We start from the raw sequence: 22,066 nt of genomic DNA, 5'->3' as shown, positions 1-22,066 counted from the left end.
GGTGCAGCAGTGGTGGCAGCGGCCGTAGAAGGTGCAGCAGTGGTGGCAGCCTCCGTAGAAGGTGCAGCAGTGGTGGCAGCGGCCGTAGAAGGTGCAGCAGTGGTGGCAGCGGCCGTAGAAGGTGCAGCAGTGGTGGCAGCCTCCGTAGAAGGTGCAGCAGTGGTGGCAGCGGCCGTAGAAGGTGCAGCAGTGGTGGCAGGAGGTGCAGCAGTGGTGGCAGGAGGTGCAGCAGTGGTGGCAGGAGGTGCAGCAGTGGTGGCAGCAGTGGTGGCAGCAGTGGTGGCAGCAGCGGTTGCGCTGGCTGTGCCCAGGATGACGTTCAGGGAGGTGGACCCACTGCTAATTGCAGTATTCATCACTGTTTCTACTGCGCTTGTGGAAGGAACGGAGCCTTGTGGGAACACCAGTCTCATTGTAGTAACGACTGATCCTTGACTGTAATGTGTGTGAGAAAGAGAAAGTGACATTTTAAGTTCATGCAAATCGTTTGCTAAACTCATAATGGAAAGTAAGCAATCTTACCTGAAACTGTCGACTATAGAGCGCTTGAAAGATGCAGTGCTGCTGTAAATCAAGTTTACCTGAAAGAGAAAAAATGCAAAAAGCTTTAGCTCAATTCCTGATGCATGGAAATATGTGTCCCGACTAGAAAAGGGCAATGCAGTGAAGTTTAATAAAGTTTACCCCCACCCCTTTTGTCTTACATTTTTCGTGTTGAACTGATTTCCTTTTTTTTTTAAACCAATCAATCAATCAAACTATCAATTAATCAATCAATCAATCAATCCACATCTGACATACATTAGAATGAATACATATTAATGAATAGCTACATTCCTGTATGCCATTACATATTGATAATAAGTTAGAATTTAGAATGTTCTGGTTTAAGTACAAAAAGCACATATTTTCTCTTACTTGTGAGACCATTGTGGCAGCCAAAGTCTTATATGCTGTGGTGGACGAGTCGGCGAGATCAGAGCTGAAGGTTTGGTCGAGACTAAACGTAAGAGTTACGGTGTCTTCATCGGCAGTAGGAGCATCTGTCGAGGCAGTGGTGGTGGCTGTGGTGGCAGCCGCAGCAGTGGTGGCAGCCGCAGCAGTGGTGGCAGCCGCAGCAGTGGTGGCAGCTGCAGCGGTGGTGGCAGCTGCAGCTGTGGTGGCAGCCGCAGCTGTGGTGGCAGCAGTGGTGCCAGCTGCAGCTGTGGTGGCAGCTGCAGCGGTGGTGGCAGCTGCAGCTGTGGTGGCAGCAGTGGTGGCAGCAGTGGTGGCAGCTGCAGCAGTGGTGGCAGCTGCAGCAGAGGTGGCAGCAGTGGTGGCAGCAGTGGTGGCAGCTGCAGCAGTGGTGGCAGCAGTGGTGGCAGCTGCAGCAGTGGTGGCAGCTGCAGCAGTGGTGGCAGCAGTGGTGGCAGCTGCAGCGGTGGTGGCAGCTGCAGCGGTGGTGGCAGCAGTGGTGGCAGCTGCAGCGGTGGTGGCAGCTGCAGCAGTGGTGGCAGCTGCAGCGGTGGTGGCAGCTGCAGCGGTGGTGGCAGCTGCAGCAGTGGTGGCAGCTGCAGCAGTGGTGGCAGCTGCAGCAGTGGTGGCAGCTGCAGCGGTGGTGGCAGCTGCAGCGGTGGTGGCAGCTGCAGCAGTGGTGGCAGCTGCAGCGGTGGTGGCAGCTGCAGCGGTGGTGGCAGCTGCAGCGGTGGTGGCAGCTGCAGCGGTGGTGGCAGCTGCAGCAGTGGTGGCAGCTGCAGCAGTGGTGGCAGCTGCAGCAGTGGTGGCAGCAGTGGTGGCAGCTGCAGCGGTGGTGGCAGCAGTGGTGGCAGCTGCAGCAGTGGTGGCAGCTGCAGCAGTGGTGGCAGCTGCAGCAGTGGTGGCAGCAGTGGTGGCAGCTGCAGCGGTGGTGGCAGCTGCAGCGGTGGTGGCAGCAGTGGTGGCAGCTGCAGCAGTGGTGGCAGCTGCAGCAGTGGTGGCAGCTGCAGCAGTGGTGGCAGCTGCAGCAGTGGTGGCAGCTGCAGCAGTGGTGGCAGCTGCAGCGGTGGTGGCAGCTGCAGCAGTGGTGGCAGCTGCAGCGGTGGTGGCAGCTGCAGCAGTGGTGGCAGCTGCAGCGGTGGTGGCAGCTGCAGCGGTGGTGGCAGCTGCAGCGGTGGTGGCAGCAGTGGTGGCAGCTGCAGCGGTGGTGGCAGCAGTGGTGGCAGCTGCAGCGGTGGTGGCAGCAGTGGTGGCAGCTGCAGCGGTGGTGGCAGCTGCAGCGGTGGTGGCAGCTGCAGCAGTGGTGGCAGCTGCAGCAGTGGTGGCAGCTGCAGCAGTGGTGGCAGCTGCAGCAGTGGTGGCAGCTGCAGCGGTGGTGGCAGCAGTGGTGGCAGCTGCAGCGGTGGTGGCAGCAGTGGTGGCAGCTGCAGCGGTGGTGGCAGTAGCCAATTTTTCTGTACCTCGAAACAAAGCGTAAATTATTATAAAAACTTTGGTTGCAGATCCCTTTCAAATAAAGAAAAAAATCACACCTGTGTGAACTGAGTGGTGCAACTCCCCTCTCCCCCTGCCTATCTTTCTTTCTCTCTCTCTCTCTCTCTCTCTCTCTCTCTCTCTCTCTCTCTCTGTAATTAGCAGGCAACAGTGCAACACTATCTCTCTCTCTCTGTTTCTGGCACAACAGCGCCACTTTTGCCCCTACTGGTACTCATAGTCAGGCTGCAGGCATCATCAGCCCATGGCCATACTGTATGGATCTCTAAGCCAGAGTCCAGATGAAATCCTCTCAAACATGGCTATACTGGTTTCACCATTCAGTACCATTTAGTACCACTAAATGTACCATGTATAGTACTACACAACAACATGACAGAGATGAGTTCGACACTGGGTTTATTTAACTCACAACATGACAGCGTTCAAATGATAATTTTATCACACTTACGAGGTCCAGGGATGTCCGTTGTGAGTTCTGTTGTAGGCGGTGGGGTTGTTTTGGGTGGAGATGTCCCATTTGTACTCGGTTCTGTAGTAGGTGTTGTAGTAGGTGTAGTAGTTGGTGTAGTAGTTGGTGTAGTAGTAGTTGGTGTAGTAGTTGGTGTAGTAGTAGGTGTAGTAGTTGGTGTAGTAGTAGGTGTAGTAGTAGGTGTAGTAGTAGGTGTAGTAGTAGGTGTAGTAGTTGGTGTAGTAGTAGATGGTGTAGTAGTTGGTGTAGTAGTTGGTGTAGTAGTAGGTGTAGTAGTTGGTGTAGTAGTAGGTGTAGTAGTTGGTGTAGTAGTTGTAGTAGTTGTTGTAGTAGTTGGTGTAGTAGATGGTGTAGTAGTAGGTGTAGTAGTTGGTGTAGTAGTAGGTGTAGTAGTTGGTGTAGTAGTTGTAGTAGTTGTTGTAGTAGTTGGTGTAGTAGAAGGTGTAGTAGTTGGTGTAGTAGTAGGTGTAGTAGTTGGTGTAGTAGTTGTAGTAGTAGGTGTAGTAGTAGGTGTAGTAGTTGGTGTAGTGGTTGGTGTAGTAGTAGGTATAGTAGTAGGTGTAGTAGTAGGTGTAGTAGTAGGTGGTGTAGTAGTAGGTGTAGTAGTAGGTGTAGTAGTAGGTGTAGTAGTTGGTGTAGTAGTTGGTGTAGTAGTAGGTGTAGTAGTTGTTGTAGTAGTAGGTGTAGTAGTTGGTGTAGTAAGTGGTGTAGTAGAAGGTGTAGTAGTTGGTGTAGTAGTAGGTGTAGTAGTTGGTGTAGTAGTTGGTGTAGTAGAAGGTGGTGTAGTAGTTGGTGTAGTAGTTGGTGTAGTAGTAGGTGTAGTAGTTGGTGTAGTAGTTGGTGTAGTAGTAGGTGTAGTAGTTGGTGTAGTTGGTGTAGTAGTTGTAGTAGTTGTTGTAGTAGTTGGTGTAGTAGTAGGTGTAGTAGTTGGTGTAGTAGTAGGTGTAGTAGTTGGTGTAGTAGGTGTAGTAGTTGGTGTAGTAGGTGTAGTAGTTGGTGTAGTAGTAGGTGTAGTAGTTGGTGTAGTAGTTGGTGTAGTAGTTGTAGTAGTAGGTGTAGTAGTTGGTGTAGTAGTTGGTGTAGTAGTAGGTGTAGTAGTAGGTGTAGTAGTAGTAGGTGGTGTAGTAGTAGTTGGTGTAGTAGTTGGTGTAGTAGTAGGTGTAGTAGTTGGTGTAGTAGTTGGTGTAGTAGTAGGTGTAGTAGTAGGTGGTGTAGTAGTTGGTGTAGTAGTTGGTGTAGTTGTTGGTGTAGTAGCAGGTGTAGTAGTTGGTGTAGTAGTTGGTGTAGTAGTTGGTGTAGTAGTTGGTGTAGTAGTTGGTGTAGTAGTAGGTGTAGTAGTTGGTGTAGTAGTTGGTGTAGTAGTTGGTGTAGTAGTAGGTGTAGTAGTTGGTGTAGTAGTTGGTGTAGTAGTTGGTGTAGTAGTTGGTGTAGTAAGTGGTGTAGTAGAAGGTGTAGTAGTTGGTGTAGTAGTAGGTGTAGTAGTTGGTGTAGTAGTTGGTGTAGTAGTAGGTGGTGTAGTAGTTGGTGTAGTAGTTGGTGTAGTAGTTGGTGTAGTAGTAGGTGTAGTAGTTGGTGTAGTTGGTGTAGTAGTTGTAGTAGTTGTTGTAGTAGTTGGTGTAGTAGTAGTAGGTGTAGTAGTTGGTGTAGTAGTAGGTGTAGTAGATGGTGTAGTAGTTGTAGTAGTAGGTGTAGTAGTTGGTGTAGTAGTAGGTGTAGTAGTAGGTGTAGTAGTTGGTGTAGTAGTTGTAGTAGTAGGTGTAGTAGTAGGTGTAGTAGTTGGTGTAGTAGTAGGTGTAGTAGTAGGTGTAGTAGTTGGTGTAGTAGTAGGTGGTGTAGTAGTTGGTGTAGTAGTTGGTGTAGTAGTTGGTGTAGTAGTAGGTGTAGTAGTTGGTGTAGTAGTTGGTGTAGTAGGTGTAGTAGTAGGTGGTGTAGTAGTTGGTGTAGTAGTTGGTGTAGTTGTTGGTGTAGTAGTAGGTGTAGTAGATGGTGTAGTAGTTGGTGTAGTAGTTGGTGTAGTAGTTGGTGTAGTAGTTGGTGTAGTAGTTGGTGTAGTAGTAGGTGTAGTAGTTGGTGTAGTAGTTGGTGTAGTAGTTGTAGTAGTTGGTGTAGTAGTAGGTGTAGTAGTTGGTGTAGTAGTAGGTGTAGTAGTAGGTGTAGTAGTAGGTGTAGTAGTGGGTGGTGTAGTAGTTGGTGTAGTAGTAGGTGGTGTAGTAGTTGGTGTAGTAGTTGGTGTAGTAGTTGGTGTAGTAGTTGGTGTAGTAGTTGGTGTAGTAGTAGGTGGTGTAGTAGTTGGTGTAGTAGTTGGTGTAGTAGTTGGTGTAGTAGTTGGTGTAGTAGTAGGTGTAGTAGTTGGTGTAGTAGTTGGTGTAGTAGTTGGTGTAGTAGTAGGTGGTGTAGTAGTTGGTGTAGTAGTAGGTGTAGTAGTTGGTGTAGTAGTTGGTGTAGTAGTTGGTGTAGTAGTAGGTGTAGTAGTTGGTGTAGTAGTTGGTGTAGTAGTAGGTGTAGTAGTTGGTGTAGTAGTTGGTGTAGTAGTAGGTGGTGTAGTAGTAGGTGTAGTAGTTGGTGTAGTAGTTGGTGTAGTAGTAGGTGTAGTAGTTGGTGTAGTAGTTGGTGTAGTAGTTGGTGTAGTAGTAGGTGTAGTAGTTGGTGTAGTAGTAGGTGTAGTAGTAGGTGGTGTAGTAGTTGGTGTAGTAGTAGGTGTAGTAGTAGGTGTAGTAGTTGATGTAGTAGTTGGTGTAGTAGTTGGTGTAGTAGTAGGTGTAGTAGTTGGTGTAGTAGTAGGTGTAGTAGTTGGTGTAGTAGTAGGTGTAGTAGTTGATGTAGTAGTTGGTGTAGTAGTTGGTGTAGTAGTAGGTGTAGTAGTTGGTGTAGTAGTAGGTGTAGTAGTTGGTGTAGTAGTTGGTGTAGTAGTAGGTGGTGTAGTAGTTGGTGTAGTAGTTGGTGTAGTAGTTGGTGTAGTAGTTGTAGTAGTTGTTGTAGTAGTTGGTGTAGTAGTAGGTGTAGTAGTTGGTGTAGTAGTAGGTGTAGTAGTTGGTGTAGTAGTTGTAGTAGTAGGTGTAGTAGTTGGTGTTGTAGTTGTCGTTGTTGTTGTAGTGGTTTGTTGGGTGGTTGTCGTGGTTGTAGTTTCTGCCGGTTGAGATCATAAACATACAGATGTATTTTGAGCCTCCTCACAACAGATTATCACTGATGGAATGTGAAATACAGTACAGTGGTAAAGAGGTGTTGCTTCACGTACCATTTGAGACACTGACAATGACACAGCGAAGCTCCGAGTCATACTTGGCTGCACTGAGAAAACAAACGTGTTTGATTAAATATGTTTTACTGTGAGTTTTGTTGTACTCACAGTAAACTTGATTTAGCCCTCAAAATGAGGCAACAAACTGAATTAGAAAAGTGCACTCTTCAGAGCACAGATCCCTGCAGGGCGGGTTGCCTACCCAGGGCTATAGAGACACACGGTCCCCTACAATTTCACACCCACAATTGAGACAGCAACACCACAGATGTGAGTTTGAGTGTACGTGTACGTCCGCTAAAATTCAGTGATAAAATTGATGGATGAATCAGACTCTGAACGTGAAAAGTTGTGGAAATGCAAATAATAGTAGGGTCATTTCTGACATTTCCATGACCGCGAAGAGCAAAGGTCCGTTACTCAGTGGATTTATGAGATTTGTGAGATTAACTTTTCAATTGTTTGGCTGGTATTCATAATTGATCTTAATTTAATGATTTAACACTATTTTAAATGGATACAATTATAATCTCAATCTGGGGGTGGAGGGAGGATGGCAAATTTGAAGAATAGCGAAAATAGCCGATCTACAAGTGCAGTACTCAAAACCCATGTTTGGTCTGTCGTGAAGCAGAACAAACAACTTGGTTGAGACTCGATCGCAGGTGTATTTATACTGTGGTGATTGCACCAGGGATTGGCTGTGGTGAGAGTAGGCAGGTGTAGTGGATACGGGTGATTGTGAATGGGGAGTGGCCATTGAGTGGAGGCAGGAGGTGGTTGAGAACAGAGTGGCAGTGATAAGCAGAGGCTGGTCTCCACTCCTGAAACTACGTTGTATAAATACAACTATACCCTTAATGTTTACATTGTAATGAGAACATAATTGCTTATCTTACTGTCCAATGACATAGGCCAAGGAATTGTGGAACATCTTAAGACATCCGATGTAGGCCCACTACATTTCAGGTGTGAAATGGCACGAGGGATGGACACCACAAAATATCCACCCCCAACAATCGGCACATGTGCCCTTTTCTTGGGTTTGGGCCCCTGCCCCCTCAGTGCCCTCTGCACGGCCCTGCTGCTGGGGCAAGTGGGACACACACTGGTCGGCACTTCCCATCAGTGGCGTGCACAGACATTTAGAGGGGCAGGTGCTCAAGTGAAAAAAAGGGCACCTTGTGCAGCGCGTGAAACCGGCCGGTTGTCTTAATAGTGTGATATTTATAGATTTTGGGGCCTAAATAATATATTAGAAGCTTTTTATCAAGAATGTATCAATGTCACCATGGTCCACATACTGTACAAAAATAAATAAATAATAATAATTAATAATTATATATATATATATTTTTTTTTTCAAAAGGGCACATTTCCAAAAGGGCAGGGGGTGCTCTAGCACCCCCTAGTGTCTATCTGTGCACGCCACTGCTTCCCATTCACAAGTTCCCAGCCATAACCAAGGGGTAAGGGATGCTAACAGGTCGTAATGGAGCTGGCAAAATGTAAGGGAGTTTGGAGTGTACATTTTGTTCTTAAGTTTGTGCCACTTTGAAGCTCTGTCCTTCCCACAGGTAAATATCTGCACTCACAGCAACACCAGTGGAGACTCTGAGGGCAGTATTATGCGTGTCTTAAGTACCAGGTCTTATGACTTAACTTAAGACGTGGAGGCGTGGTCAATGCTGTTTGGCCACTCAGAATAGCCAAATGGCATTGATCACGCATCCAGGTCTTAAGTTAAGTAATACGACCTGGTACTTAAGACACGCATAATACTGCCCTCTATGTTTGAGGTTGCAGCATCAGTTGAGATAAAACGTAAATGGAATGCAAAACAACAACAACAACAACATTGCTTTATCTAAATAAACAAACACATCAATCAATCAATCAATCAATCAATCAATATAGGATAGTAACTGCAATTTATAATACAGTAATAATAATAATAATACAGTAACACAATTATATGACATTGTAAAAGGTCATATAGACACAGACAGATAATGTAAGTGAATGCCTACCTCAAGGTAGCCTGAGCGACAAAGCAGACAGGGTGATGATCTCCAACCTCTGACTGCGATGGCGTCCATCTCAGGGTGAACGGTCCCTGTCCTGACCCAGTCAGGTCCATGTTGTGGGGTCCACTGAACCACAGATTAGACACCCTACAAAACCACCAAAGACGGTCTTAATTTACATCAGATGTTCAGCAACCCTTTAGACATATAATACACCAAAGGATAACCTGAAATAGGCCTACTGAATTTGGTACATTAAGAATTCAGTCCCCAGAGGATAAGACAGAGCTGGAAGTTCAGGAATTCTGAGGTATACCAGTCTAGATGCTGCACGAACGAATGAAGAAGTTGCCACAAGAACCGATCCAGGGTTCAAGGTAGGGTGTATCAGATTTCTGGGCTCAGTAAATGACTAAAGTAATTCCTAAAGTCCTACTTGGGAAGGCAAGGTATACTGCTGACAGGCCAATACAGTTTTTGATCACTGTAATTTGGAAAGACGACAATTAGGACAAGTCAGTATGGAACTAATAAAACGTCTGGGTTTCCGAGGCTAGTATGGAACTGAGAAATTGCAATGTTTTACTCACGTGGAGAGTGATGCTGTTGGGTTGATGGTGATTTCCAGAGTCTGACCAACAGGGGCGTAGAGCTGTGCTCTGTTAGCCGGGGTCGGAGACAGGAACCTGGGAAGATACTGTCCCCCTGTACAGCTGGCTACTGCTCCATCCACTGGGCACAAAAGCTTAAATTAACCGTTTTCATGGCTAATACAGATGCTGTACATGATGTACATCAGATTATTTGATTAATTTTCTTTATTTATCTATTTTATTTATTTATTAACAACCGCTAGGAAAATAGACCTGCAAGGGTCTATTCTGTACATGAACTAAGTACCAATAACAGCAAACTGTAGAGGTATTTTGCTGAGAGCGTTGCTTGTAGTTCTGCTGCTCTGAGATCCATCAGTTTGTGTGAGGGTGATAGACTGGCTGGGAAAGTCCTCCATGTACAACTGGACGGCGTAGGTGCCAGTACCGGAGGAGGCAATATACGCCAATGTGCAAGACTGAAAACAGAGAGAAAGGAGAACAATGAGGCTGCAGGAAAAGAAGGTATTGTACAAACTAAATGTATTCATAGTGATAGATATACAGATACATATTCTCTGCTTTCTGGAAGTACCATCCAGCTCAAGTGGAGTTAGGAGGTTTTCGCCAAAGCACTTTTTAATACTTTCCATTGGTTCAATATTTTTTAACCAACACACGGACGTGAACAGTGTTCAATAGCATTGATTCATGAAACAATCTGAAACCTCAAACATTGAGTTAGGTGGTTTCTTCCGGACAGCAAAGGCAGTGGTAATAAATTCCATTCAAATTAGTATTAGTGGGCACGGTGGCACAGTTGGTAGTGCTGTCGCCTCACAGCTAGAAGGTCCTGGGTTCGATTCCCGCTCGGGGCGCTGGCGGTGCTGGCGGCGTGCAGTGCCCATACCCGAGGCGGGGTTGGCGAAAGGGCCTTTCTGTGTGGAGTTTGCATGTTCTCCCCGTGTCCCCTAGGGTAGGTACCCTCACAAAAACATGCAGTAATCCTGGTCTCTAAACAAACTACCTCCCCCTGGCCAGCCGGGGCGCCTGATGGAGGGGAAAGGAACTGGTTGGAATAACGTGTTCCTTCCACGCGCTACGTCCAACCAGGGAAACTCCCCCCTGTCACATGTAAAGGAGCAACTTGGACACTCAGGCAGGAAGGAAGCATGAGTTCAAGTCCGTTGCTCTCCCCATGTCCCCCATATATGGGGACTAGGTTGGCGGAGGGTGTGTAGAGAGCCCAGGATCACATTAGATAATTGGCACAGGTGTGAAAAAATTGGTTACAAAATCGAGGGATACGTATTTACTGAAACAAATTAGTATTAACAATTAACCCCTAGGTGTTATTTATAAAGAAAATAAATGTATTAGACTCACGGTTGAGATGCTGAGCGCAGAAGGTGGAGTGCAGGGGTTACACTCACTGCCTCTACCAACCCTGCATTCAACGCGGTCTCCATCTGGGTCAAATGCCAACAGGTTGAAGTTCCTCGCACAGTTAGAAGGGACTCTGAGAGATAAAGAGAGTGTGAAAGAAAAGAACGTTGGAATGACAGAGAGAGAGAGTGAGATTCATAATGATAATAATAATAATAGCCATGCTATTATTGAGTATATTAACCATTCTGGGCGGGAAACCCTTTTGGTGATTTAAGCATTGTGTCATACTTTAGCTATTTAAAATAGCAGATCTACAAGCTCATAGCGCGGCACCGAGTGCCGCGCCACGAGCTTGTAGGTCTGCTATTTTTGAAAAATCGTGAAAATGTGGCACACATTTGGAATATATATTCTTTCAGAGTGAACGTTTTGAACTCAAATGTTTGCTTCTGGGAGGTCCCTGGAACAAACATATTTTCAGATGGGGGTCAGCGGCCAAGTACATATAATGTTTTGGGGTCCTTGACATGAAAATGTTTGAGAACCACTGATATAGAAACATAGGTTTTTCAGAAAACTGTCAGGATTTAGAAGACATTTGTAGAATCGCCCTTAGGTCTAAAAGGGAAGTGTTCATTACCTTAGTATTGGTATGATGGTGGTCTGAGGAGACCTGTTGGCTCTCCCAGTGTCAGATCTGGTCCTGAGGTCCACCAGTGTTACAGCTTTCCAGCTCCCAATGTTATTAATGTTACTTATCCAGTTACCACCATCTAATCTGTGGAAAATAGGGCAGGTATACAGTCGTTGTGGTTTGGTTTTAAAAACGAAGCAGTTATATTGTATATTGTTGAAGAAGCAGACAGTATAGTATCAAATAGTGGCCTATGTAATTTATATTTCTAAAAACAGAATAAACCGAACCAAATCATATTTCTTAATCATTTCACCCAAAAGGTTTAAAACATAAAATATATAATGTATATGACTATTGACATACAAATGACACTGGTTGTCAAAATGATGTAACATGAGAGGATTAAATTAGTTTTAAATGACCAATTTATGATTTCACTTGGCCAAATTATTTCTGGAATTGGGCCTTTATTAAGTCACATAATAAATAATAATAATAATAATAATGTTGATTGAACCTATGTAGAGCTTTAATTGGACCAGAGCATTATGTGTAAAAGATGAGAATCCCGTTTAAATTAGCATTGCTTTTGCTGTGTCATGTTTGGCTCTTCACTCACTGCAGCTGGAAGGGAGCGTTGCTGCTAAGCAGTCGACTCATGACTCCTTCTCGTAGACACCAGTCAGTGTTGCTCTGCACCGTGTTCACCTCCAGGGCTGTCTGAGTACCACATGAAGACCCACTGCTGCAATCCCATACGTCTGAATGTGAGCATGAATGAAAGCCTGTCTTATAACGCAGGACCACCTGAAAGTAATCAGAATTACTATATATTTTTAGTGCCAGGAGGGATAGCGAGATACATCATAACTATTATTTGTTTTGTTTTGTTTTTCTTGTCTTTTTGTTTGTAATTGTATGGTTTGTTTTGTTTTTTGTCGTATGTTGCACGTAGTATGTTGGACCAAGGGTGCGGGGTGGGGGGGTGTAAGAGCACAAAGGGAAAAAAGAAAAAAAATGTACTTTTGACATGAATTGGATTATACTGTACCTGTTTGTACCTCATTTTGTCAGAAAACAATAAAAAAAGAAAAAAAAAGAAAAAAAAATACTCTATATTTTGCTATTATGTGACAGGGCGGAAGAGGAATTTTCAAAAAAATTGCAATATTCATTGGCTCATAAAAGCCTAATTTAGATAGATTTGAACTCTTTTTCATATCATTAAAAATGGTGGGTGATCTAAAGGTCAGAGGTCAAAAGTCAGAACACGAAGGTTGTTTGGCATGAGGAGACGCATCTTTTTGTTTATTTTTTATTTTTGCAGAAATACGCAAATGGCAACAAACTGCTCCATTCCCATTGAAATGCACTGGCAGAATCTGCTGTCATAGGTAGAATAAAAGTGTGGTGCGACCGTGCCCTAAAACTAAATAGCATTTAAAAATCACACCTCTTATACATCATCATACATCATGAACAACTGAATTTATGTAATTGGTTAGACGATTTGCACGTCTACATATGACGTAAATCTTCTTTTCATTGTCAATGGCATTTAATGTTTGTGTTGCCACAGTTACCTCATATATATTTGGCGGACATTTGACCTAATTTCTCCTTTCATTGTCATTGTCAAATATGAGACGTGTGGGGACAAGAGCTGTATATAAAAAAAACAAAAAAAACACTATACTAAGTAATACATTTAAAAACGTTTACAGTAAAAACTAAAGTGATTCCCGTTGGGCGGGCCGTTGGGATATTGCAAGTGGGCCCAACAAAAACAAAGTTTAACGTGAAAAGATGTTTTCTTTAAAACCTTGACAAATGTGTCTTCATTCTGATACAGATGAATAGCAACTTAAAGTATACCACATTAGTTCCACTGATCTGAGCCAGAAAACAATTGATTGATCATTAAAATAAGCTGCCCACGGCCCACCCATCTGGCCCACCCATCTGAGAACACAGTGGAGATGTTCAAGTGGTCCCTGATCCAGAAAAGGTTGGGAAGCACTGAGTTACACAATAGAACATTAATTACATTCATTTGTATTTCGTACAATTTAGTCACAACATAAACACATTTACAGTTTAGAGGTTTTAGTTTATTAAGTTTATTAAGGATCCCCATTAGTCTACACCGTAGGGGAGGCTATTCCTCCTGGGGTCCAGGCAAAAAAACATCACAGTACAAATCATGAAATGCAGTAAAATTAAAAGAAAAAAGATTTGTCAGTCCGAAAAAACAAAAAATAATAACCTAATATAGGTATATATAATTTCCTTTCTGACTATTGCTGCCTTGAGTTTCCTTTTGAAACAAAATGTAGGTCTATTTCTTGTTAGAGTCAAATGTGGGTGGAGCGCACGGCAGTATATGCAATGGCTCTGTACATGACTGTTTTGAAGTGAAGTGCATTGGTTTTGGGACAGGAGAGTGAAACAACGATAAAACATATAATGCATGACAGAACATGGATTTGGTTTGGAGAATTGCAAATGTCAATCAATAGACAGATCACCTACCGAGACAGATCCATCTGGGTTGGGGTCCTCCGGGTCAAAGGTCATGACCGTTCCACGAAAGTGGCTCGCCTGAGCTCCACAGAGCAACAGCAACAGGAATGGTGTTGAAAAGAGACACATGATTTGGTGAGAGAGATTACTGAGTGGACGTACAGTAAGCAACCAGGTTATATACTGTAGGACGGTATGAGGATGTCTGTGGACATTTCTGTTGAGTAGGCTGGGCTTGGCTCCAGCTCACAACTTGGCACATGTACGCCTCACACCTGATTCCAGTTCCCTCGTCTCCCAGCTGCCTGCCATCAGCTCATCACCTTTTTTCCTATAATTTTTTATCCCACAATTTTGCAACCCATTTCTTTCACCCAGTGTCAATTATCCAATGTAATCCTGGGCGCTACACTTCCTCTGCCAACCTGGGGGGGCAGCGGACTGACCTCATGCTTCCTTCTGTAGTCCAAGCTGCTTCTTTCCGTGCACCTGACAGGGGAGTTTCCCCGGCCGGACGTAGCGCGTGGAAGGAACACGTTATTCCGACCAGTTCCTTTCCCCTCCATCAGTTTTTTGTGAGGGTACCTGCCCTAGGGGACACGGGGAGAACATGTGAGGGTACCTACGCTTGGGGACACGGGGAGAACATGTGAGGGTACCTACCCTAGGGGACACGGGGAGAACATGCAAACTCCACACAGACAGGCCCTTTCGCCAACCCCGCCTCCGGTATGGGCACTGATGACGTGTTCTGCTCAACCCTGGTCAGCCTTTTTGATCACAAATTAATCAATATCGACATGAAAAAGCCGTATCGGTCTGCTACTGTACTAACGTAACAGTAACACACGCATGCACAATTTTCCGGCCTGTGGTGTCTTTGAGCTGGGTGCCACTGACCAGTGACCACTGTGCTTGTGTAGGACTATGCATGGCCCGGGCGGCTAGTGTAGCGGTCCGGGCACATGGGCTGATACGCCAGCCTGGCGGCGCGGCGCGGGTTCGACTCCCAATCCCGACGACGTTTGCCGCGTGTCTCCCCCCCTGTTCTCTCTCCCCCTTTCCTGTCACCATACTGTACACTATCCAATAGTAGGGGTCAGCCCAAAAATACATCTTGAAAAGGAAAAAAAGGACTACGCATGCTTACATCAGACTAAGCATGATGTTATCATGCTCAGTCTGATTTTAAAAGGTTGTAGTTTTGAATCAAACAAAAACTAATAATACTATTTTGAATCCACTTTCCACTCCATCTGGGATTGTGGCGACACATTATTTATAGGATTGCTTCTCCCTCAATCTGAAAGCGCCTTGACACTCTGTTTTATAAGACGGATTACTGATGAGAATTTATGAGAACTGAGCTGAGAGAGACAGGATAAAGTTGTTTATCTGCTTTTTGTTCCTTGATGACATGGCACAATATCACTTACCACACCTGCTCCAGTTACTATTTTACGGTCCAGGTTCCTCATAATCCTGCAGAGTTGGGCAAGGCAGCATTCTCTGTCATTGGTCCAACTCATGGAATGGGCTTCAGAAGTCTCTCGTCTATTCAGTTCAACCTGATCAGTCATTCGTTGAAACTGTGGTAAAATTATTTATAAGGGACCAAATTATTATTTTTGGTCCCTTTTATTGTATTTGTCTGTTTTTTTTTCTTCTCATTCTTCTTCCGCCAAAAATGGCAGTTCTGGCATACTTTTACTCAAGTACATTTTGAATTCCGGACTTTTACGATGCGATATAGAGTAGTTCTTTATCGCAGTATTGGTACTTATACTTAAGTAAAAAATGTGAGTACTTTTTCCACCACGGATATGATGGGACAGGATCGACATAAAACCAAAAACAAAAACAAACAAAACAAAAACAAAAAAAAATCAAGAGTCTGAAAATGTAAAATGTATTTAATTTAATGTTGTCTTTAACCTCTTTGCAAATGAACAAATCATCATTTCTTAGCAGCATGTCTTGCTCTATTTGCCAGTCAGGACTGTAATGGTATTATAACTAATGATTATCATCAGACTGAAAGGTAACCTGAGTAATGCCTCAGGCCTACAGAACCCACAAAGATATGTGTCAAACTATTTCTCCAGCTTGACTTCCTTCATGCCATCTAAACCACTGTTTCCCAAACAGTCGGTCGGGGCCCGTGTTTGGGTCACGGACAAACTTTTATGAGTAAAAGTAACATGTTGTTTCCTAACATTTTGTTTTTAATTATTATTTCAAAACATAATAAAGGTAACATTTTCATGGATTAGAAACAAATTCAATGGTTTTTTCAAAACAATTTCTTAAATGCCATGAATTAGAATGTTTAAGAAGTAGTGAAAATAGCCAATCTACAAACTCACAATGCATCACATGTGGCACACGTTGTGTGCTTGTATAGAGGTAGGGTAAGTGATGTGTTTTGGTTAAAAAATAAATTATTTTGTTAAAAGGTTAAATCACTACGGTATATTCTGATAGTGATCATTTGGGGTCTCCCTGTCTCCCTCCTAACCTGACTCTCCAGCAGGGGGAGTGGTTTTACCAGGCTATCTCTCTCCAGCTCAAAACAGAAAATACATTTTCAGGTATAGGTTTTCAGCCAATCAGGAGAAAGTAGCTATTCATCAACATCATTTGTTATAGTGTTCCAGTTCCAAATGTGTCTGCACATTTCTTTCTTACATTTCTTGTAATCACTTACAATTCCAACCCATTTAGACCTGAGGCTGATTCTAAAAATAAAAAAAGGCTTCTAAAACAGTTTTCAGAGAAACCTATGTTTCTATGTCAGTGGTGCTCAACCTTTTTCATGTCAAGGACCCCCATAATTATCTGTATTTGGCCATGGACCCCCATCTGAAAACATGTTGGTCCAGGGACCCCCCTGCAGAAGCAAAGATTTGAGTTAAAAAATGTTCGCTCTAAAAGAATATATATTCAAAGATTTGGCCATTTTTAGCCCAATTAGTGTTTTTTGTGCAAAACGAAAGCTTGGAATGGATTCAGAATCATGAAAACGCCCTAGTTTGACACATCACATCATGCTACTTTGCATGATGACATTTTGAATGTTTTGCCTTATATAGGTTAGTAATGGTATATGGTCACACTCACATATATAACCCCCTATTGTGAAAATTGCCCAACATATAGCATCTGGCAGTTTCTAAATGCTGGGGACCCATACTCGACATTTCTTACATAAAACTTTAGGGTACTCAAAATGTCCAGGTTCACAATGGTAAATGGTAAATGGTGCATTTATATAGTGCCTTTATCCAAGGCGCTTTACATAGATTGTGCATTACATTCACCCATTCACACACACATTCATACACCGATTGCAGCGGAAGCCATGCAAGGTACACAGCACATCGGGAGCAATTTGGGGTTCAGTGTCTTTCCCAAGGACACTTTGACATGTAGACAGGAGGAGCCGGGTTTCGAACCGCTGACCCATGGATCATTGGATGACCTGTTCTACCTCCTGAGCCACAGTCGCCCAATGGGGCTCTATGGGCTGGCAAGTACACTACTACACCTGACAAAAGTTGAAGACAAGAAGTAACAACTACAGCTACAGCACCCCCTTCTGGTATGCCTCTGTAACTTCACACATAAATGGAGCTTGGAGATTAATATAAAATATATTATATTATAAAATATATTTTTTAATATAAAAGTTGTGTTTCTACGAGTGGCTGGATTTGAACTGATGGCCTCCTGATGCAGTGCAGCATACAGTGGGCCTAGGCAGACAATGGCCATAACATGAATAAGGCTGTCAAAAATAACATCAAAATCTGAAATGAACACTTGAAAAGCCAAACTAAATAATCACAACAAACTAAGAACTTGAGAAACTGTTTAAACAGGCTAAACCTTACAAATGAAGGCCCTGCTTGGCAGCTCTCCCTTAGTGTTGTACTAGTCAGCTCCAAGTCACAACTCATGAGACTCCTCACCTGAAGCCTCCCTTTTATAACGGGTGAGCCACACCCATAATACAGATTAGCAATTTACTGACAATTAACTCCATATATCTGATATCCTATATAAACAGCCATACCCTTATACCAAAAACTTGAACAACACATATACATTTTAGACTTTAGATACCAATAATATACATAATATACAAAATACACTTTAAAATAATATTGCAAACAGCTACACCCAAACAGACACTTCCGGTCGCCATACTTGTTTACATTGAGCGACTATCAGGTGTGCTTGTATACGTTCTTTTTTTTAAATGACCTCACAATGGTGCAGACTTGCTCAGTAAATAAGTGCCACAGCAGGTCACGTCCAGAAAACTGAATTAGATTTTCAGCTTTCCAGCATGGAGACAGCATCAAGGAACCCAGATTGACGAGTTTACAAAAAGACGTAGAATGGCTTGGATCTCGGCTGTACGGCGCACGGGTGCAGAGACATAACGTTCAACAAAGTATCTAAGCACAGCCGGCCCGTGTTTGTTCACAACATTTTCCTTGTCCTTGTAATGTATTTGGGCCCGACGTTCTTTCTATCCATCCTGGTGTTGGTTCACTATGTTGTTGCCAAGAACGAGCTCAATATTTACAAAAACATACCACCGTCACTCTATTCTGAGTGATGTGGGCTAGAATTTAATGCCCACGAGAGGGCCGTCCCTAGCTTTTCAGACGCCGCCCCCCTCTTGGTGACGTACACGTTTTCACACGCTTATGACATGCCTAAATTGTAGGCTACATACGTAGGCCTACAGACTGACAGGCTGATTGGCTGCTGCCACAAACAGATTGACACGCATTTTACACGCAACAAGTGATTGATTGATTGAAATATGTATTAACAGTTTGCAGAATTACAGTACATTTCAAGCACAACTCAATACAAAGACTGTTAACTGTGAGTGGACGACCCAATAAAGCATTACACTTGTTTACAAGAGGGTCCACCTTGTTCAATTCATCAAAACATTTAAAGACGTACAAATAGACACTTCTATAAAGCCAAAGAACAGAACAGGAATTCATCATAAAGGAGGTAAAAAGGGAAAATAAACATATACAGTGAGGGGAAAAAGGGGTGGGGTGGGGGGGGGGGGGTGTAGGTCCATGTATTGTAAGCGAGTGGTAGTGTGTGTAAGTAGGCTGTAGAAAGTCAGGGTTTGTTGGAATTATGCGCCGTCAGAATAACGCTCCATTGAACTAATGCGCCATCGGACGACAAAGACACCATTTAATTGTGATTAAGCTCATAAGAACAGTGTTTGGCTCACAGCGGTCACGTTTATGTACGTGAAGCAGGTAGGCCTAGACAAGGAGAGTTACTTGAGCATAAAAAGCAAACAAATGCAAAATTTAAACATGCTGTTCGTTTTATTAAGAAAAATGAGAACACCATGAGGGCTGATTCGCTTGCAAGGAAGCTGCAAAAAAGTAACTTTGATGACTTCTGGAAACAGGTCAGGCATAACTCTAAAACCTCTTTACCATCTGATATTGAGGGTGTCTGTGGCCAAGACAAGATTGCTAAAGTGTGGCGAGCAAATTACTGTAATCTTTTTAACTGTGTCAAAAGCAATACAGTGGTAATTGATAATGTGGATCTGTGTGCAAAAAATATGGTAGTCAAGTCGGCTGATGTTTCTGCTGCCATCAGGGTGCTTGACAATAACAAGGCTTGTGGCCTGGACTATATTACCGCAGAACACCTAAAGTATGCCAACTAGGCTCTGCCCACTGCTTGCTATGTGCTTCACAGGTCTCATGTTTCACGGGGTCCTCCCTGAATCCATTAGGCATATGTCTGTAATGTTGGTACCTGACCTGAAAGACAAGGCTGGGAAGCTATATAGCATGGACAATAATAGACCTATTGCTCTTGCCAGTGTCTTGTCTAAAATACTGGAAAGAATCCTACTAACTAGACTGGAGGCTGGAGCTGTGTATCCTCACAATTGATAATCAGTTTGGGTTTAAAAGAAAGCATGGCACGGATCTATGTATTTATGCCTTAAAGGAGATTGTTGACAAATACAAGAACCAGAATACCACTGTATTTTTATGCTTTATTGACGCGTTGAGAGCTTTTGATCATGCATACGGGGTGAGGAGTATGCAGAGGCTCAAAGTGGCCTATAACGATGCTATGAGGTTGTTGCTCCACATTCCTATGGCATAGGGCCAGTCAAATAAGAGTGGTGTCAGTGGGAAGGAAACATTAGTTGACTAGCTAGCAATGCTCCCTTCTGCAGTGAGTGAAGAGGGAGGCGCTATCGCTATGGTATAACATTTTTTTTGTGTATGGGATGAGCCAAAATGGTGGCCCATCCCATTCGTTCCACACAGGGGCTAATAATGAAATGTAAAGTACAGTGAGCAAAAACTGTTGTGTTAAAGGTTTGTTTCCTTTGCGTTTAGCATCAGATCAACTTTGGCACACTAACCCAACTCTCACTCACAGAGGCAGCTCTGTGCCGGTTCTACTTGATTAACAGCTGGCACATTGGCCTATTTAGACAATGGATCTCATGGTGTATTGTACACTACTGAAACAGTAATGGCTGCACCCAGGGCACCCCTCTGTGGATTAGTCCATAGTCCGGTTCTGTCAGCTTCTGTGGAAGTGGATAATTTGACACCTTCACAAGGAAGTTTTTAAAGTGCTATTACAGGGGGTGCCAGTTTCTCTATTCCAGTTTTTTCTGGAATAGAGAAAGGTGTGTGTGTGTGTGTGTGTGTGTGTGTGTGTGTGTGTGTGTGTGTGTGTGTGTGTGTGTGTGTGTGTGTGTGTGTGTGTGTGTGTGTGTGTGGTTATGTTTGGATTGTGTGGCCTGCCCTGAATTGTACCCCCCTAAAATAATAATGATGACACGCATGCACGCACGCACGCACGCAGATATTTGTTTTAAGTACTTCTGTTGTAATTTTACTTATTATTAATATTTGTTGTCTAATCTGCATTGGGTTGACTATTGTCTATTGTAAATGAGGGCCTGCCCTGAATTATACTACTATTAAAAAGTAATAATATAGGTCATGATGATCACACACACACACACACACACACACACACACACACACACACACACACACACACACACACACACACACACACACACACACACACACACACACACACACACACACACACACACACACACACACAAAAACACACACACACACACACACACACACACACACACACACACACACACACACACACACACGCACAGCAGGTGAGGGCGGGACTGAAGCATGATAAACAGATGCATGTTTCCCTCATCAGATCAGTTCAACCAGCAGCTGGCTTATGGAAAGCATTCTTAACCAGATCACTGTCATTAGCTGAAACAGCGGTAATATTATTATTATTATTATTATTATTATTAGTGTGACTATAGTATATAAACTATAGCTATTGCTAGGACTTTCATGATTATGTCATTATACGTCATATGTCATTATACGTAGATCTGCAATGAGACAGAATCAACCTTCTTGGTATCCTATGCTGCTGTGTGACGTGTCAACCACCTGCATGTCGTTGGGTCGTTGATTTGGGGCAGGGGTGGGCAACTTTGACTTTGGAGAGGGCCACTATATTTCCACTCACTCCCTATAGGGCCATATATTGCTGTCGTAGCAAAATAGCCGATCTACAAGCTCAAAACGCGTCGCGCTGCGACGCGTTTTGAGCTTGTAGATCGGCTATTTTTGCTATGTTCGAATTGAAAACTTAAATCTTTGCTATTTTTGAATTGGAATCCTGAAAATTAACATGTTTATGTCATTTCAAATGCCTTTAATTATACTTGTGTTGAGCAATGAGCTATTTAGACTGAAGTAATTACAGCGGGTCATGTTTGCAATGTGTTGTGGAATTGTAACAGCTGAAACCAATATTATATCAGCATTCTGACATTAACCTGAGGGCCGCATTAAGTGAAGGTGGGGGCCGCATGTGGCCCCCGGGCCACCAGCTGCCCACCCATGATTTGGGGACTACCCATGTCAGACCTGCATGGCCGGTTAAAGGACCACTTCACCACTTTTCAACCTATCTTCATATAATAGGTCCTCACTAATAATCGTGAAAAAATGGTGCAATTTTTTTCTACTCGGTCTGTGTCTCATAGGAGGGCTGTGGGCAGTTCAGAAACCGTCTTCCAGTGACATCATCGATGGAGAATACAAGCTAATAAAAACTGCAGGCTTTCTAGTCCAGAAAGGTTGCAATGCGAAAATAGATGCCATCGTTCTCACGATAATGAAAATCTAAATATTTTTGTAAAAATATCGTGTTTAAAAAAATATCTGCCTAATGATGATGTCACTGGAAGACGGTTTCTAAACTGCCCACAGCCGTCCTATGAGACACAGACTGAGTAGAAAAGAATCGTGCCATTTTTTCATGATTATTAGTGAGGACCTATTATATGAAGATAGGTTGAAAAGTGGTGAAGTGGTCCTTTAAGACTCACCCATGCTGCGGGTTAAAACTCACCGGTGGCTTCCTGTGATCGAGGTTAGGGTTTGGGATAGTGTTAGTAATGGTCTGACTAACGGGAGGTTAGGGTTTGGGATAGTGTTAGTAATGGTCTGACTAACGGGAGGTTAGGGTTTGGGATAGTGTTAGTAATGGTCTGACTAACGGGAGGTTAGGGTTTGGGATAGTGTTAGTAATGGTCTTACTAACGGGAGGTTAGGGTTTGGGATAGTGTTAGTAATGGTCTGA

General features: G+C 43.6%; 1 protein-coding gene across 1 annotated transcript; it reads right to left on the bottom strand.

Annotated features, from left to right (window-relative positions):
• Positions 1 to 9,080: 9,080 nt before the first annotated feature.
• LOC306933716 (uncharacterized protein) lies at positions 9,081 to 13,454 on the bottom strand (the record flags this gene model as incomplete). The annotated part of the gene is made up of 5 exons (XM_079516026.1): positions 13,340 to 13,454; positions 11,427 to 11,614; positions 10,811 to 10,948; positions 10,168 to 10,300; positions 9,081 to 9,260 (listed from the first exon to the last, which is right to left on the bottom strand). The coding sequence occupies exons 1-5, from the start codon at positions 13,382 to 13,384 to the stop codon at positions 9,081 to 9,083; spliced, it is 684 nt and encodes a 227-aa protein (XP_079372152.1). The 5' UTR covers positions 13,385 to 13,454.
• Between the last annotated feature and the right edge of the window lie 8,612 nt (positions 13,455 to 22,066).

The sequence above is a fragment of the Electrona antarctica genome, assembly GCF_951216825.1.
Source record: "Electrona antarctica genome assembly, chromosome: 12".
NCBI lineage: Eukaryota > Metazoa > Chordata > Actinopteri > Myctophiformes > Myctophidae > Electrona > Electrona antarctica.
Note: the sequence above shows the minus strand (reverse complement) of the source record. Positions and strands in the feature narration are given on the sequence as shown.